The sequence below is a fragment of the Erpetoichthys calabaricus genome, chromosome 2 (assembly GCF_900747795.2).
Source record: "Erpetoichthys calabaricus chromosome 2, fErpCal1.3, whole genome shotgun sequence".
Lineage (NCBI taxonomy): Eukaryota > Metazoa > Chordata > Cladistia > Polypteriformes > Polypteridae > Erpetoichthys > Erpetoichthys calabaricus.
Window position 1 is genome coordinate 245,665,311 of NC_041395.2, and position 19,586 is coordinate 245,684,896.

General features: G+C 39.1%; 1 protein-coding gene across 3 annotated transcripts in view; it reads left to right on the plus strand.

The window, feature by feature from the left end:
• The window catches only part of dpysl4 (dihydropyrimidinase like 4), a 76,871-nt gene that overhangs the window by 20,354 nt on the left and 36,931 nt on the right, over positions 1–19,586 (plus strand). For all 3 annotated transcript variants that reach the window (XM_051922985.1, XM_028795322.2, XM_028795321.2), the window contains exons 2-6: positions 12,415–12,503; positions 15,055–15,239; positions 16,212–16,376; positions 17,524–17,585; positions 17,837–17,917. In XM_051922985.1, the coding sequence (XP_051778945.1) occupies positions 12,415–12,503; positions 15,055–15,239; positions 16,212–16,376; positions 17,524–17,585; positions 17,837–17,917 (582 nt within the window). The remainder of the gene's footprint in view (positions 1–12,414; positions 12,504–15,054; positions 15,240–16,211; positions 16,377–17,523; positions 17,586–17,836; positions 17,918–19,586) is intronic.

The following is a 19,586-nucleotide window of genomic DNA, read 5'->3' on the forward strand; positions in this document are numbered from 1 at the left end:
GATTAGGTGTAAAGAGAAGTAGCACTAACATCTCCTTGGAAGGGCTGTTTACTCTCTGGTACAGTAAAGAAAAAGATTGAAAAGATCCAATAAACAGATGTCTGTGCTATAGTGTATTAAAAGGACAACTTGGGTCGATGATGTGGTAGTAACAGGCATCAATTATATAAATAACGTGGCCGTACCAAACGAATACAAATAGAAACACTCCAGTATCACAAAGGTCCCATCACAGTAATCTTAAAAGTGAACTAAACACCCTGGAAATAAAAAAATAAAAATGAGCTCCAGATGAGGCATGACTCAAAAAAAAATGCTATCATCTATTTTCTGTTTTACAATGAGTTTCTTATTGACAAACAATGAGGATCAGGGTCCATATCTGATGATTGGATCTTTAATTGAATTAAAATACAAAAACTACAAATCTTGAACTAAAAATAGGTTGTAAATGTGGTTGTCTGTATGTATATATATATATATATATATATATATATATATATATATATATATATATATTGTAAGATGATGCTATATAGCACCCGACCCAACACAGACTGGACACAGGAGGTACGTGTAAAATAAATAGAGTTTTATTTTTCTTTGTCTGTGGGCTACGCCTTCCCCGTACCCACAGACACAACACAGTCCTAAGCACACACAAGTAACAAAGCACAAAAGCACTTTTCTCTTCCTCTCGGCACCACCACTCCTCCCAGGCAAACTCGTTCCCCTCCACCTGACTCTGGCTCCCTTTTATTGGGTACCTGGAAGTGCTCCAAGTGCTTGATTGGCGACATCCGCCTGCACTTCTGGGTAAGGTGAAACCAATGCCTAAAAGGGGCCAGCAGCTCCTGCTGCAGCACCGACGGAACCCCACAATGCTGCACGGAACTTGAAGCCCTGGGGGAGTCCGAGGCACTGCTGCAACCCAGGGAGACTGCCATCTAGCATCCAGGGGGAGGTATTGGGTTCCCCATGCCTGCTCCACCAGAACATATGCGGCAGGGGCATCCTGGTCAGGCATGGGTCCCATCCGCCTGCCACTATATATATATATATAGTATACAGTATATACACACACATATACGCCCCCCACACACACAGTATGTTATTTATATATATCAATATATTCTCAATATCTAGTGATGCACTACCGGGGCAACGCTTGTTTAAATGATTACGACTTCTGTTCTCTTATTTGAAATTTCTCACTCAGATTGCATGTGGATTTTCCTTTGACTGACACCTCTTCTTATTTTTTAAACTGTGGTCTCCGTCTGTTTTGGTGTTTGCACTCAGGGAGGATATATCTGAAGTTGTGTCTATTTTTTTAGCATCTGTAATATTTTAATTAAAGAATTCAGCTTCCACAGCAAAGATTTTATATATATTCTCGGGCAAAGCAGCGATTGTTCTTTTTTCATTCATTTTCAACATGAAGTTTTCGAGTATTCCTTGCATAATGTCTTCAGCATTTCTATTTATAGTTATTACACCATTGTTTGACAGCTGTTTCAGTTTTTTCCAGATGCACTCAGTATACACCAAGACCCATTTTACCCCTTCACTTTCTCCACTCTGAATTCTAACGATTGCCTGTTAGTTCTTCACAAGGCCGTTCAAATGTACAGAATGTCCTTATCGTTCTGTATTTTTATAGTGTGTTTGTAATTTGCAACTCTGTCTTTAATATCTAAGCAATTATGAAAATTCACTCCCCTTGCACGTGTAGCTGCAGTCTTGAAGTTATGTGCTGCTTTGAGTATTTTGCAAGGTGCAGATTTTTTTTTAATATTGTCTATGGCTATGAACGGCCTACATTGAAATGGCCACATCTCAAATTTAGAATCGTATGTGTCTGAGGTGACAAGCCACAATGACACAAACAGAACATGCAGACGGCGCAGACTGCATGAGGCAAACTTTAACGTGCACATCCAGTAGGTCGCTAACCACTGTGTGGGCCAGTGCTTGCTGGTTAATGAGATTTTCTACAGACTTGTGTTTTCTGTACCACAGTTCTGCACTTCTTTGAAAGAGGTGCATTATACTCCTGGCTTCTTTTCCATGAAGTGGAAGGAGCACACATAGGCTCCCTTGGTGTCTTCTTCAGATTTACCGGTGTGACTTCTGAATGATGTCTTCCTGATATTGAACTCCTTTTATTGTTTTGTGTTTCTCAAATTACTGTGACTACCTTTAATAGAAGAAATGTTACTGAACTTTTCACACCTCTTGCTTATGTGTTCTGCACAGCTGTAAATGGGAAAAACTGTGCGAATGCATAATGAAAAAAAAGCAACAACAACAGCAGCAGCAGGTGGTGCTCATTTTAACACAGAGATGATCTTCAAGGCCCATAAGTAAACTGGAAAGTTCTGTTTGGACATTTGGGCACAAACTCAAGAGTATAGAGGACACTGCAGGGCCAACTGGTCCAGCCCCTTAGGCACAAACAGGCTTACAGCACCAGACACAAAGAACCCTCACAGACTACCAGAAGCATGATCTTTCTACGCAAGTAATGACATTGAGCAAGTGACAAAACATTGGAGAACATTTGTGTAAGAAGACAAAGCTGAAGATTGTTAGAAACCTTTGAATTATCAGTTAGATTACTGAAGGAAGCTTATTATTATTTTGCACAACATCTGGTATGGCACTGGCCCTTAATAAAAAAAAGACCACATGGTACGTATTTCTGAAGGCTATTAATGTTAAGGCACAAATGTGAAAAATCAGGACTGAGAACCAGTGGAAAAGTAATAAGAGTCAGGCTCCAGAAGTGTAAGTATGCAGTAATTATCAACTTTTATTGTGTAAAAATGTTGTCTCTTTCTCCTTTACCTTTTAGAGGGGTACTCTTTCCATCACCAACACCATCAGGCGACCATCCATACTCAACTCACTGCTGCAATCAGCCTGCGGCTCATTCTGTATCTCCTACCTCGATTCCCGGTGACAATGCTCTTTGCTTCTGCCTCTTGTCCTCCTGCTTTATCAATGAACTCCTCCTGTTTCCCCCCCTAACCCACACCCATTCCCGTTGACATAATGGCGAGCACTTGTTGCATGTCCCCCTGCTCTCCACCTCCATCCTCGCCACTCCAGGTCACTGCTGCTTGAACATCGCTGGCAGGATGAACACACAGACCTCTGCTCCTCCAAACCTCTGCAGCGTTGCAGAGCTGCCGGCCCACCCCACACACCCCTACTAAGAAACTAAAAGCATGGCATGCAAAAACGAACCTAAAAAAACTCCATCTTTTCAAAACACATTGAACAACAGCCAAGTAGAGGAAACACAAAATAAATAAATCTGCAAAGAGCTCCTTCCTCTGAGCTTCTCGTTGACTTTTTCTTTCATTTAAAGCCTAATTCATTTTGCAGTTCTTTCCTTGCAGACTTTTTCTGTCATTTTTTTAATATACTTGAGCAATGCTTATTATCTTTATCCTTAAACTTATCTTTGGAGTAACCTTATATCCAACACCTTTAATTTTCTTGAAGTCTTTGTTCTCCATTTTTTATTATTCTCATATTTCTTCGCAGTGCAGTTCTGGCTTATGAGGCACTGTCTCTTCTTGTAGTCCTGTTGAAGCACAGCATGTAATTATTCTCTTTTTCTGGAACTGTTTTCCTTTTCACCAGCTTATTATATAATCCCTTATCCTTGTGCACATGCCGATGTTTTCCTTAGCTTTGTTTCCAGTGATATCTCTGGTTTCTTCTCATCACTTACTGTCAAGGGCTGTCAGATGTGCAGTTTTCATGCCAAATTGGGCTAGTTTTGAAATTCTGATTTGCAATTTTTTGTGCTATTGTCAAAGAAAAATGTGTGGCCTGCCAAAACCACCAAACCTACACCTTCACCTAAGATGCCTAGAGCAGCCATACTTCAAGGGGCACCCAACCCTGCGTCATTCATTGGACTGTTCAACAGCACCATTAGGTGGATTTTCAGCTTTCACTGGGCTGGAAATATTTTCAGGACATGGCAACCCTGGTTATAAAATACACTGTAAAAAATGTTTTGTTGGATCAACCTAAATAAATTACTTTACAAGGTAACAAGCAATTTAATTGATTTCTTTCAAATTTTAAAAAGTATTTGAGTAAACTTAATTCATTTGAGTTTGTTTTAACCTTTTCAAAAACTTGAGTAAAAGCAAAAAATGTATTTAGCTCAAACCAAATTTCTTTAAAAACTCAAATTAACTGCGGTGGGCTGGCGCCCTGCCTGGGGGTTTGTTTCCTGCCTTGCGCCCTGTGCTGGCTGGGATTGGCTCCAGCAGACCCCCGTCACCCTGTAGTTAGGATATAGCGGGTTGGATAATGGATGGATGAACTCAAATTAAAATTTTGTCCATTATTGTATTCACTGTAATGCCAACTTATTTAAATTCTATATATATAATCACAAAGTCGAGACAGAGTCATATAAAGGTTTGGGGTAGCCACCCGTATAATTTGGTTTCCTGGCTGCAAAGTTGCTTTTCAAAATAATACAGCACTGATGTGCACAAAACCGAGTCCAAACAGAACTGAGGGGATAGGGAAAAGGTGGAAGCTTTTGAAGGGGGAGACAGGAAGTGAAGTCAAAGGGGTCGGGCTCGTGTAGGTCTTCTGCCATTGGTGCAAGCCCGGACGTGACATCACAGGGGTCGGAGCCGGCAAGGTCTCCAAAGCGATTTTTTGCTTTAGACAAAATAGAAGAAGTTACATTAAGTGACAGCAAGGTTTTTCAATTTGAAGTAAAGCAAAAAATTACGTTAGGTGAACAAACATTAATATAGTTCATTACAACTACTAAAATTACCTTAAATCAAAAAGAGCTCTTTTTCTCTTTTTAGAGTGTATTAAACACACTGAATCTTTTCTAATGCTTACATTCTATACATATTCATATGAAATACTGCTAAACTTACAGTATGTGCTCCTGGTGATCTAATTGTATTATACTTCTGCATCTTGTAATAGGAAAAAAGGGGAGATGAAAAGTTGAGCAGTAGGTTCCCACCTTCTGGAGGGCTTGTAGAAAATATCTCCTAAATGAAATAATGGAGCCTTTACAAAAACTGTTAAGTGAAGTTCTTGTTCCTGCTCCATAAAAGTGTACTTTGATGTGTTCTCCGTCACCGCTTTTAGATAGCCTGTTGGGCAAAGCTGAGTTCTGAGACTTTTGAGGAGATGGCTTTGTCATCTCTGGCTATAGGACAGTCTGTGAAGTTAGGCTTTCAACGAGAGACACTGCCATTTCCGGCCCCTTGCAGATTCATTCCCAGCAGGCATGGATTGGGGTGGTCCCATTTCTAACAAGCTTATTTCAAATTGTGGATTTTGGAAGCTCATAGTTGCTTCGGGGTTTTGTCTCCCACGGTGAGTTGAGCCCTTCGTTATGTTATTAGTTATAACACTTCTCATTTTAATTCATTGAAAGGATTTGTTTACCTCAAACAAACTTGTGTTGTGTTTGCCAAGGTGAGGACAAGAAGGTTTGTGCTGCTCAGATACTAAACTGTGTAACTATGAGTATACAGTAATCCCTCCTCCATCGCGGGGGTTGCGTTCCAGAGCCACCCGCGAAATAAGAAAATCTGCGAAGTAGAAACCATATGTTTATATGGTTATTTTTATATTGTCATGCTTGGGTCACAGATTTGCGCAGAAACACAGGAGGTTGTAGAGAGACAGGAACGTTATTCAAACACTGCAAACAAACATTTGTCTCTTTTTCAAAATTTAAACTGTGCTCCATGACAAGACAGAGATGACAGTTCAGTCTCACAATTAAAAGAATGCAAACATATCTTCCTCTTCAAAGGAGCAAACAAATCAATAGGGCTGTTTGCTTTTAAGTATGCGAAGCACCGGCACAAAGCTGTTGAAGGCGGCAGCTCACACCCCCTTCGTCAGGAGCAGAGAGAGAGATAGAGAGAGACAGATAAAAAAATCAATACGTGCCCTTCGTGCTTTTAAGTATGCGACGCACTGTGCAGCATGTCGTTTCAGGAAGCAGCTGCACAAAAGATAGCAAGTGAAGATAATCTTTCAGCATTTTTAGACGAGCGTCCGTATCGTCTAGGTGTGCGAACAGCCCCCCTGCTCAATCCCCCTACGTCAGGATCAGAGAAAGTCAGCGCAAGAGAGAGAGAGAGAAAAGTAAGCTGGGTAGCTTCTCAGCCATCTGCCAATAGCGTCCCTTGTATGAAATCAACTGGGCAAACCAACTGAGGAAGCATGTACCAGAAATTAAAAGACCCATTGTCCTCAGAAACCCGCGAAGCAGCAAAAAATCCGCGATATATATTTAAATATGCTTACATATAAAATCCGCGATGGAGTGAAGCCGCGAAAGGCGAAGCGCGATATAGCGAGGGATTACTGTACAACATAAAACATGGCAAATATATGAAATAATATTGGCAGTGAAGAAGAACATTTAGTGAAGTACTTTAAACACAGTACATGTAAAAACAAAGTGTATTGCAGAATTGATGAACATGAGCAATCAGAAAGTGTCCAAAAATGTTTTAAATACACCAGAATGTGCACATTGTTGCCAATTTAGTTGTTCTTTTTTTGCTTTCCCAGCTTCATCTGACTGCACATATGGTATACAGTAAGTGGTGAGAGCCAGGTACTTTTCATATTTTTAGTTAATTATGCTTTTAATTTTAACATTATTGCACAGTCCATAATATTCAGTTCTGAAAAAAATGTATAGGAGCACATCAAAATCTCTAAGGATGTTGCAGAATGACATAAGTCGAAAGCATACCATCTTGACAGTGAGAGGTGACACATAGCCATGGGACCTGCTGGCTTAAACGAATACTCCGACCAAAAGGCAATATTTTTTATATGTTACTTATCCCATGTGGTTTGTAGGGATGGGTGAGAAAAAAATTAATGTTTTCATGAAGAACTGAGATAGAAAATTTTGTGATACAATGGAAATCTATGAAGACTAACGCTGGACCACAGAAAGCAAAACTAAATTGTCGATGAAAAACTCTCACATTATTTTTTTCACATAATCCTCAAGGTGATTATTCAGTTGTATGCTCACAACTGGCAAAACACATGCATTGTTTGCTAAAATATTATTAAACAAACCAGAGCAGTGCATCTGCGGTGGGTTGGCACCCTGCCCAGGATTGGTTCGTGCCCTGTGTTGGCTGGGATTGGCTCCAGCAGACCCCCGTGACCCTGTGTTCGGATTCAGCGGGTTGGAAAATGGATGGATGGATGGAGCAGTGCATGCAGAGGAAATGTGTTCACATGGGGTTGGACTTTTGAATTGAAGACCTGCTTTCCCCTTCATTGATCAGTCAGGACTCCTGTCTTCAATTCAAAAGCTTGTTCCCATGGAAAAAAAATATTCAGGTCATGCATCGGCGATAGCTTTGTGCCTTTGACATGCATATTCTAGGTATCAAATGATGCATTGCCCTGATTCTTCAGAGCTATACATCTCAGACACCAGGAGACATAGGCAGGTCCGAGGCAGGCTCACTCCTCTTCTTCTTTTTCTTCTTCCAGGTTGCAGGCTTCCAGACTGGAGAGGTAAAAGACAAGCAAGTGGCAGTGCCACCTGCAAATTATTCCTTGGTGCAACATGTTAACCCATATGAAAGTCTGTAGGTCAAAAAAATTAATTTGTACCACTAATTGTACTCACAATATACACTACCGGTAAAAAGTTTTAGAACACCACAGTTTAATGTCTTAATGTTTCATTAAACCAAGGTATAGCACAAATAAACAATGGCAAATAAAAAAATAAGACAAGGAATGCTTAAGTGCACAGAATTCTGTTCAAATGTCTGATTCAAAGTAGCCACCTTTTGGTGATATAACAGCCAAACTGTGGTAACCCTTTTGATTCAGAATGCCAGTCACTCTGTGCAAATCACCAACTCTGCCTCCAGCCATAGAACCCCTGACCATCACACTTCCTCCTCCATGTTTGACAGTTGGTGTCACACACTGAGGAACCATCCATTCACCAACTCGACCGTGTACAAACAAACTGCGTGATGAACCAAAGATTTCAAAGTTTGATTCATCGGTTCATAAGACTTTCTTCCAGACTGCAGTAGTCCACAGCCTTATTTCAAGGACCTGTTTCATTCTTTAAGGAATGGCTTTCTTACTGCCACTCACCCTGTCAAACCTGCAGCACAATTTCCTCCTTTCAGTAGAAACTGAAATTTGCTTTTTTCCATGACTGTTAAGCTGTGTTTGACGTTGTTGTGCTATGAGGTGCCTAAGAGCTCGTTTATACTTCACGCTCAGAACGCATACGCGCCTGCATCATGGCTGCCACGCATTCTCAGTGTTCATTTGCAGGGTCCTCTGAGCAGGTCCTCAGAAATTAACGCGACGCGTGCGTGAGTTGCAGTACCAGCAAAAAGTTGGGAGCGCAGTGTGCTAAAAGTTGGAATGTGACATCAGAGTCTCTGTTTACTATCTACATCTGACAGAAAGCCGCTTTCGTGGTGCTTTTATATTCAAGCGTCGCATATTCCCGATCGTAATGACATGATACATTTTAAAAGTCTCACATACCGTCTTCTGTGCCGTCTTTTTTTCTAGGGCTTCCTCCGGTCCTGAGTAATTAATAAAAGGGTTAGAATGAAAACCTGCAGCCACTGGGGCCCTCCATGACCAGAGTTTGAGAACCCTGCTCTAAATGAAAGGGCCTACAATTTTAAGAGTAATAGAGCTCTGTCTCAATCAATTTGTTAATTGTCATTTTCTTGGCATTATCACTGGAATTTACAACTATCTAGGGTATAGAAAGTGTAGTGACACGTGTCTTCATGTATAGCGCTGTGCATAGAATTCACACTAAAACATGGCGAACGGACAAAACTGGAAATGTACATACACACAAAAAAATCCAGATGCATAAAACTGTGTATACGCCAGGTTCCATGCACTTCCCTCTTATAAATCCAATGAACGTGAAATTTGACACATGTGCACGCACCTACAGCCCAACCCAACTCTTCTCAGAATTTTGCATATTTGAATAGCCATTCGGTGTTTAGTTAAAAGACAATGGCAAAAGCATATGGAAAAAAGAAGAATTTCAGCAAATGTGAAATGGAGGCAAAGAAAAATGTACTATTTTTTGGGTTAGGCAGTGGTATAAGCAACAAAAGGAAAGTGATCGAGTGATACAGTGTTGTGGAGACACTCAAAAGTTCAAGTTCAGACAGTTGTGCAGTGCCCAAAATAAAAAAAATGTGGTCAGATATCAAAGTCAACGTGAAAAACAAGTCACAGTCCACTGTCTGTTTATTCTGTTTCAGACATCAGATACTCATGCCAAGGATGCGAATCCACATGATGAATGTGCTGCTGTGCACACTCACCTTTGCCTCGGAGACCGCTGGTCGACCATTTGGCTGTCTGCTGATGGATGCTGTTCTCCTGAAGTCACATAATGCAACAGTGTTGTGCTGTAAGGGATGTGGCCAATGAATTAATAGAATATAAGGGCTGTACTATGTGATATTGACCACAAATTAAATTAATTGGTTAAAAAATAAATGCTCCATCTGATTACATGTTTTTACAGTCTGCTAATTATAATTTAAAAAAAAGTTGTAACGCTGTTGAAATTTTTTTTTTTGTTCTTTATTTCGCCTTATACAATTTCTTGTATTAGGAATTTGTTAGTTTTTGGGGTCAGAGCACAGGGTCAGCTATTGTACAGTGCCCCTGGAGCAATTACAGGTTAAGGGTCTTGCTCAAGGGCCCAGCAGAGTAGGATCTCTTTTGGCAGTGACGGGGATTCGAACACAGCCACCACTCCGCCCAATTTGGCTGATTTAGTGGGTCAGGTTCATCAAAGTGCATCTCTTCAGGTACAGGCAAGCCACAATTGGGTGCCACATTATACAGCACACTACATGCTTGCACAATGCGACACACTTCCTGTGCACTATAGAGCAGCACGTTAATAGAGTGGAAATGCTTTGTATTTACATAAGCCAATTAATTCTCTGAATGTGCCTTTTTAGTGTAGCATTGACACCAAGCACCGCAACGGATCAATTCTCTGCTCTTTACATGGCTCTTTGAGGTGACAATTTATCCCTGCCTTTTGCCGCACTAGTTGGAAAAAGCACCTGTGATTGTGCAGAGCTGCCAATTTTTTATAGGCTCTCCAGCAATAGATGATGTAATGCCAGGTCATTCTTTTGGTAACTCATCCCTGGCGCCGTTTCAATAGTAATGTGTGTACAGTTGACCACTCCTTTTGGAAAACCAGATATTGCTGCGAATTGTGCTTTGATGAGTGTAATGAAATCTTATATATCTGGATGACAAGCGGATAATACCATCCTATGCAGCTGGCATGGTGCGACTCGCTGATTTTTGTGAAATACCCAATCGATCAGCAAGTTCACGATGAAAAGCTCCTGTAGCTAAAAAGCTGAGAGTGGACAGAACTTTTAAAGAAGCAGGTAGAGCACAAATCCTCAAAGTCTGCCTTTGTAAAACCGGTGCCAGTTCAGCACACAGCTCCAAGAGGATAGCTCTTGGAAATCGAAATTGACTTAGAAGCCAGTCATCATCATCTATAATTATGTACTTTATTCTAATTCTTCCATTTGTGATGTCTTCTAACATGACTTAAAGCAGCCATGATAGTTGCAGTAGTGTGGCCATTCCAAGGACAATTATATTGTGACAGAATGATTACAATCAAGTGAATTAAATTTGTAAATGATATGCAGTTAATTTTGGTGTATTTGATAAAGCCCATATCATGGATGCTAATCTAAAAAGAACGAGAAACCGTACAGAAACAGTAGCACTGCTTTGACACTGGGTGCCACCAGTTTGCAAAACCGAGTAGAAAAATGTGTACATAAGGTGTGAGGCTGTCGTGAAAATGTGCGTGGCTTTACGACAAGTTTAGTTTTTATACATCTCAAAGTGAGTCTGGAAACGGGCGTACTCAACATTTTTGTGCATGCGTGCGGTTTATACATGAGGCCCACAGTCTGTTCCAACCCAGCTTTAAGATAGACAGAGGGTTTTTAAGTAATCAACAGATGCAGGGACACCTGTGCAAATAGTTTGCTTCAACATGCAAGGCTTAATTTATTTTAATTGGTGCAGGACATCTGCAGGTTGTAACCAATTAGTTGTTCCCTCAAGAAAGCACAACTGTAATATTCTGAAATGTCCTTTTTTCAGTTATGTTAACCTAAACTTTAAATTTAAACCTCTGGCAATTTACTGCTTACCTTTTCACAATTTTAGGTCATTCATTGCATTTCAACTGATTAAATTTGAATAAAAACTGTAAAAACCGAGTTGTTCGAAAACTTTTGACCAGTAGTGTATTCATAAAGAATATACTGTATAATAATTCAAATGCCATTGGCCAAGAAACATCACAAGAAAAATGTCCATGCCCTACCAATAAACTGTGACAGTGATCATACCATACCATGATCTTCTCAAACCTGTTTAATCCAGTTCAGGGGCACATGGGAGTGGAGGTTAGCCAATCCCAACAGCTCTATACACAAGGTGGAGCAACTCTGGACAGTATAGGTCTGTGGCTACTGCTTATGCCTGAAGGTCCCAGCATCCCCAGTCTGATTTATGGCCCAGTGACTCTCTGTGTAGAGTTTGCATCTCCTCCCCATCCATTTCTCACCCAAACACATTTATGTTAAGTTAGTTGGTGTTTCTAAATTACCATTTGTATCCCATGGTGGACTTCAAGCAAAAACATTCCTCTCTTGTGTCGGATGCTGCCGCAGCAGGCTGCATGTGACCCTGTAATGGATTAAACAGGCTTGAGGTGATTGTGTTATGTTATCTAAATATTACCTCTTAGAGAAAAATTCAACAATCATATCATTATCACTGAAAATTATTTAAATAATCCCTTTGGGAACTGATAGGATTGTTTTAATTCATTTAATTAAACGAGTCTTACAGGGAAGGTCACAATACATTTGAGCGCTGCTAGTTGACAGCCTGCAGCCATACTCGGCACCGGAGAATAAGCCGTTTTAAAAAGAATAGTACGTTTAGGGGAAGGAAAATAATTTTAACAGCTCTTCATCTTTACAAAAATTCTGACTGACAACCTTTAAATAATAACACCACTTGAAATGAGCACACTGGATGAACATTCATGGAAGTCCATGTCACTGAAAGACAAAGCAACCAGAGAAAACTGAAGTGACACAAGTAAGAACAAAAGGCCACCCCATTAGCACAGGGGGAAGAGTAGACAAAGAGGCAGAGGGTCGGCGTGTGGCGAAACAACAAACTGTCATCCTCTACTACATTTTGGAAAAAAGAAAAGTTTAATTTATTTTTATTGTTTTACTTGATGGAACCATCATTTCTGTAATCTTGTTTCAGAGTGATCGATTAGTAATCAAAGGAGGGAAGATCGTTAATGATGACCAGTCTTTTTATGCTGACATTTATGTGGAGGATGGGATAATCAAGTAAGTATCATCATTGTAACTACTTAGCCTCACAAAATATTTCATCGTAAACAGAGATAGACAGACAGATGGAATATAGGAAAGGCATTATGTAAGACAGATAGACAGATAAGAAATGACATTATCTATACAAATAAAATTGCATTGGAATCTCTTTATATGTATGTTTGTTCATGTATTGTGCACAAATCACTATTTTTTCAGGGCCCCACACCACTGCTGGCTGGGCCATAATTGTATGCAGACTTACTTCTTTCAGTTTGGAGTCACATTTGTAACCTCTCATCACTACACTGCCGCCTCGACTTCAGGTCAGGCCCGAGGAGAGGTGGGTGCAGCCGGTACATTGCTCCGGGGCCTATGAAGCTAAAGGGGACCCATGAAGCCCAACACATCCCATAATTTTTATCATAATTTGAACATTTACTTATGGAGCTACTGAATTGCTTGAAAAAATACAAACTGGAAGGACTCTTTCTAAATATATGCGTCGCTCTTCGTATTCTGTTGACAATTCCTGCCACTGTTGCCTCTGCAGAGCGCTCATTCAGCAAGCTAAAGCTGGTAAAAAATTTTCTAAGATCCACTGTGTCATATGTGCGACTGGCAAGACCCAGTATTGAGTCTGATCTAGCAAAACTGATTAATTTTGATTATGTAATTCAGAGTTTCGCCAGGAAAGCACCTTTGTTCAGCACACAATAAATGCTATTATAAACGTCTTTTACTATTATAAATATAATACTTTATTATTACATTTATACCTATACATACTTATCTTAATATATCAATGTAATCTACGATTGTTATTAATAAATAATAATATACACACGTGTGTAGAATTTTGTATAAGGGCCCACACATCTTCTTTGCACCGGGGCCCGGATTTACTCTCGGCGGCCCTGCTTCAGGTTCTTGTGACCACACAGCAGAGTCAAATCTCATGAATGACTTGGGATTACCAATCTATTTTGTCTAAATAAAATAGAGTTTTCCCACTTTAAATTTACTGCAAATGCTGAATAACCCGATAGATAGATAGATAGATAGATAGATAGATAGATAGATAGATAGATAGATAGATAGATAGATAGATAGATAGATAGATAGATAGATAGATAGATAGACTTTCAAACTATTTTTTTGCCAAGTGTAAGCAATATATTTCATACGAGTCTATACTTGATAAAAGATGTATAAAGAAAATCTTCAGAGATAGTAAACGGACATTTCCCAATATGTCTAAAAAAGAAGAAAGAAAATCTGCCTTCTTCACTTCTTGTTATCATAAGAGTCTATATCAGGGGTAGGCAACGTCGGTCCTGGAGTGCCACAGTATGTGCAGGTTTTTGTTCCAACCCAGTTCCTTAACGAGAACTCAATTATTGCTGATGAAGCACATATTGCTTAAGTGACATTTTAATGCTTCATTTTAGTGGTCTCGCTTGTTAAGGTTCTCCAACCTTAATTGCTTATTTCAATCTTAAACTGCTGCATTCAGTGCTTTAATTGCTCCTTATTAGCAATAAGATGTAAAAGACAAAGCAGCCAGCAGTTGTCCAGCTAGCTTTTTTCCAATTACATCTGTGTGTGTTCATCATGCACGGTTTGATTTAATAAAACACTTAATAGAAAAATGTGACAGACTGAAAATGATCTGTTTTAGGCTTCAAATCATTTGGATGATATCCTTGGAAAGGAAAAAAATCTACGATATAAGAGCCTTACATTGCACAGACTAACAAGCCATAAAATTAAATAAGGTCTGAGATTAGCAACGATTGGTTTCTAATTAAGCAATTGGGTTGGAATGAAAACCTGTAGCCACTGCGGCTCACCAGGACCGACGTTGCCTACCCCTGGTCTATATGAGTCTATACTTGATAAAAGATGTATAAAGAAAATCTTCAGAGATAGTAAACGGACATTTCCCAATATGTCTAAAAAAGAAGAAAGAAAATCTGCCTTCTTCACTTCTTGTTATCATAAGTTAGAAAGAAAAATGTTTTTGGCTAAATTTGATTGTGAGACATGTGGGGTTTGCAGATTTTCTCCGTCTAGTTCCCATTATATCCATCAATCCATTAACATTCACTTGTCTTCAAAACCACCACTTCAGCCAAGACAAGGAACTAAGTGTAAAAAGTGAACAACATTGACAGACAAACACATTCAAAATGCAACAATATTTTTCATTGTTGTTGTTCCTGCCTTGCACCCTGTGATTGCTGTGATAGGCTGCAGCTGCCTTGTGTCCCTACCCTGGACAGGAAGCTGATCTCTTCATTAAGATAAGATAGAAACTTAATAGTTCCCAGGGGGACGTTTGGATTTTTACAGAAGCTGTTTAAATAGATAGATAGATAGATAGATAGATAGATAGATAGATAGATAGATAGATAGATAGATAGATAGATAGATAGATAGATAGATAGATAGATAGACTTTCGTCTGAACACACTTATTTGATATTTGACATTTTTTAGATTATTCTATCCTGTGTTAATAATGTACTACTTATATGACATAAATGACATTTTGTGTTTTTAAGGCAAATAGGAGAAAACTTGATTGTCCCTGGAGGGGTGAAAACGATCAATGCTAGCAGTTACATGGTGATCCCTGGAGGAATCGATGTCAACACCAACCTGCACATGCCTTACATGGGAATGACCCCAGCAGACGACTTCTACAACGGGACAAAGGCTGCACTGGCTGGAGGAACCACGATGATTAGTATGTAATGAAACCATTAGCAGTTGCATGAGGACTGGAAACCAATTTATCATTCAATTGTCAAGTCAAGCACTGAGACTTTTTGTAACCAGTTCATTCAAGCAAATACATATTTAAGAATGTCTCTCGGAGTTAGATCATTTAATGGCTGGGGAGGCCAAATTGTCATTTCAGTTTTATGAAAAGACATCATAAAAGAAAATAACTTCAAGAAGCCTTTCTTTTCTAGGTCACATTATTTGTTAATTATCCATTGCTGTATTTTTAGATAGAATAAAGAAACAAAAAGGGAGACTTGCAGCGCTTGAATAATGGAATATTATTTATGATCATTTGAAACAAATATTATTTATGATTGGCATTGGCTTACTAACGGCAAATCTGCAGGATACTTTGAGATAAATATAAGAAATAACTAGATTTATATGGAAAGAAATAATAGTGGATTTGAATTTTGCAAGTAATTTTAAATGGGAGATATTTATCTTCAGAAACCATGACTTGTCTATTCTAGTTTATTCATCTGAAGTGATGACTTTATAAATCAGCAGTTCATTTAAGAACAACCAGTTTTATGACATTTGATAGCATAAAATAAAAGTCATGCTGTTGTGAGTAGCATTCTAAAAAGGTAAGATCAGGAATTAATAACAAAATTAAGGAAATGATTTGACTGTGTGAATAAACATGAAGTACAAAAGAGAAGAAAAAAGGTAAGTTAACTCAAGTGCATTGATGATGACAGACAGACAGACAGACAGACAGACAGACAGACAGACAGACAGACAGACAGACAGACAGACAGACAGACAGACAGACAGACAGATAGATAGATAGATAGATAGATAGATAGATAGATAGATAGATAGATAGATAGATAGATAGATAGATACTTTACTAACCCCAAGAAAACTGCCGGTTGGCGCAGTCAATTATGTCCTTGAAACTAACTCAGTGTTATCCCCCTTGCAGTGGACCACGTTCTTCCAGAGCCTGGATCAAGCCTCCTAGCAGCATATGATCAGTGGAGAGAGCTGGCTGACACCAAGGCATGCTGTGATTATTCTCTACATTTGGACATTACACGCTGGCATGAAAGTCTCAGAGAAGAAATAGAGGCGTTAATTAAAGACAAAGGTACAATGCTGATGATGAGCTGATCGCGAGAAGAATGTGATCACGTGTGAAATTAGTGCACTGTAGATGTTCGCTAAATCTAAACAGGCAGTGGGATAAGATGAGTGTGGTATGACCTTATATTTACTAGTGATGGAGTTTAAACTATAAATAATTAATGTTGTTTCCTGTTTTCCATTAGGCTTGCATTTAAGAGGAAGCTGTTGTGAATTTTCTTTGTTACATTATTAATGAGTATTTAAACAGCTCCTTACTTGGGGAGCACCTCTTTAAACACTTTGCACAATTAATACACCATAGCATATGCAACATATTGAGCTCACAGTGCTTCACTGGCTTGTTCAGAATTCCACCAGTCTAAATATTACATGGTTCCACTTTCTAGCTGTTAGTCTACACTGTCTGCTTTCAAAATAAGTAGTAAAAAAAAAAATGAGCATATTGTTAAATTTCAGACAATTGAACAGAACGTAGTTGTTAGAATATGCCACGTGTTGAGTAATGTTGACTTTAATGCTTGCGCCTGACTTTATGTGAGTATGCGAGTCTTACTTTACATCTGGTCTCCTGTCCAGACACACACTACTCTTCTGGCCCGCCACATTAGACACTTTTCACAAATGGCTTAATTTAAGCCAGATAAGGGGAATTTTGAGCTCAGTAATACTGTCATGGAGATCTTTGAGGAATAATGAAACAAGCAGCTGGCAGTGGTCACCTCGCACAGCTCTGGGGTCCTGGGGCTCATTCTGTACTCAGCCAGTCTATTCGGTTTGTTTCTGCCTGTGTAGATTTTCTTTGGCATTGCAGTTTCCTTCAGCATCTCAGAGATGTGCACATTTGTTGTTAACTGTCAGTTAGTGTAGGTGGGTGTGTGGGTTGGCGGGTGTCTCTGCAAGAGTTCTTTCCTACTGTGTGCCCACGTCTGCCATGATAGGTTCTCACTTGTTATTTTGATAATTTACAAATAACTTGTTATCAATCTGTGAGATTTTTTAATATTTTTAAACTGTAGTAAACCTCTGGTCTTATAAAGGCCTGGATTATTGATGATTATTCCTGCGTCTTTTCCTCCTTTTTCTTGTCTTTTGTTATTGGGAAATCCTGAGCTCAAACATATTCACATTTATTGTGTTATTTTTGACAGGTGTCAACTCATTTCTTGTTTTCATGGCTTACAAAGACAAGTATCAATGCACAGACTCCCAGGTAAACTTCTTCTTTACTTTTAATCCTTTTAAAGAACTTGCAGTGCAGCTTTTCCTATTTGCTTTGGTTGAACCAAATCCAAAGCACTTTATGCTAAAGTAGTAAGTAAGTATTCGATTAAGTTGGTGTTAAATCATTTATCATTGTCAGTTTGGCCAAAAGTGGGAACCTTGTAGACAAAAAAAAATTGAACACCTTTGCCAATAAAATAAGTACTTTACATCTTTGTTTATGTTGTGTTTCTGATACAGGTGTATGAAATGTTTAGTATTATGAGAGAACTGGGCGCCATTGCTCTTGTCCATGCAGAGAATGGAGACATCATTGAAGAGGTAGATCTCATATTTCTTAAGTTTTCTTAATTTTGCATCCAAACTTGCTTCATGTTACTTTTATTTTAGTTGAGTAAGAAATCTAAAGGGTTGTGAAGCAACTATGAAACAAGGTCTCTGGGGGGTGATCAGAACAGATAATCCTGGAAAGAAATTACAAGCGTGCATATGTTGACCAAAATATTATTCAGGCCTTATCATAGTTTGTCTAGCACTGGGAACAGCAGCGGCTTCATACGATAACTTAGACGTATGTCTACAGCTTCATGCTGGGAGGAGTTTATCAAAGTGTCTGCAAAGAAAAAATAAACATCTGGTTTGGAAGAACATGAACTCAAATAATCCACCAATCCGTGTGCTTTAAGAGTGAGGTTTGTCTCAAAACGCATTATGTATGAAATAAAATAAAAATCAAAAAGCAGAAATTTAAAGAACTCGACTATAAACAAACACAATCAGCATCAAAAAGGTGTAAACCTGGCCAGCACAATGAGGTCGCTAGGTACAGGCTCCAGGCCTACTTTTTTTCATCGAATTTAGTCCATATCCTTCAAAAACGGTTTGATGTATGTCCAACGATGAATGCTGCAGAAATTGATTAACTGAACCTGGGATTTTGCAGTCACTTTCAACAGTTCATTACGGCATAGTAGGAGAGAAAAATGTAATCAGTACAAGCGAAAGTAAAAGAAAAACATACAGAAAGTGAAAACAGAATTCAAAAGTCTGTGTCAACCATTTTGAAATCTTCCTATTCAGTTTAGGGCTCTGAAGAGCCAGAGGTCGGAGCTGACTGCTTTGTGGTTAAAGTTGGATTCAATCCACAAGGGAGCTCCCGCCATTAGAAACAACACTCGTCCACAGCTGGTCAATTTAGAATCATCAATGGCCTAATCCTTTATCGATGTGGGAAGAGAAGCGGAAGGTGGCAGTGTTGGCAGCAGGGCCACCATCGGTGCTCACTTGACAGAAGTAATCATGAAGAAGGCAAGCCAAATCAACATTTAGAGATACCGTATATACTCGTGGATAAGTTCTCTCGTGGATAAGTCAGTACTTGATTTTACCGTATAATTTCTGGTATTTTATAATGTCGGTCGTATAAGTCGAATGTGGAAAACTCACGCTATTGGTCCAAGCGATTATGATATTCTAACCTGAGAGAGTAACCACGGAGCACACAGCCTTTCTTTTTCTATGTATTGTGCCTACGTGACCACACAGTAATACCCGAAATATTCCGAAGCAACGTTTGCACTGATTTGTGTGTTTTGTATCTCACACCCTCATACACCTTTATCGTAAGAGCATCCTTTATCTAGAATGGAGCATTTGATCAGAAGAAAATATGAAGCTGATTTTAAATTAAATGTAGTGAAAGAAATTAGTAACTGCGCTGCTGCAACAAAAAATCGATGTGTCTGAGAAACTGATGCGGGATTGGAGGAAACAAGAAGATGTTAAAAAAAAAAAAATTAAGTGTCGCCATTTTTGAATGGGCGCATAAGTCGGGGTCTGATTTTATGATCGATTTTTTGGTTTCAAGACCCGAGTTATACAAGAGTATATACGGTACCTCAAAATGCATTTTAAGATATCTGCAAATGCATTTAAAATACCCTAAAATGAATTACAAATGTCTAAAATGTTTCAAGGTACCCTAAATTTC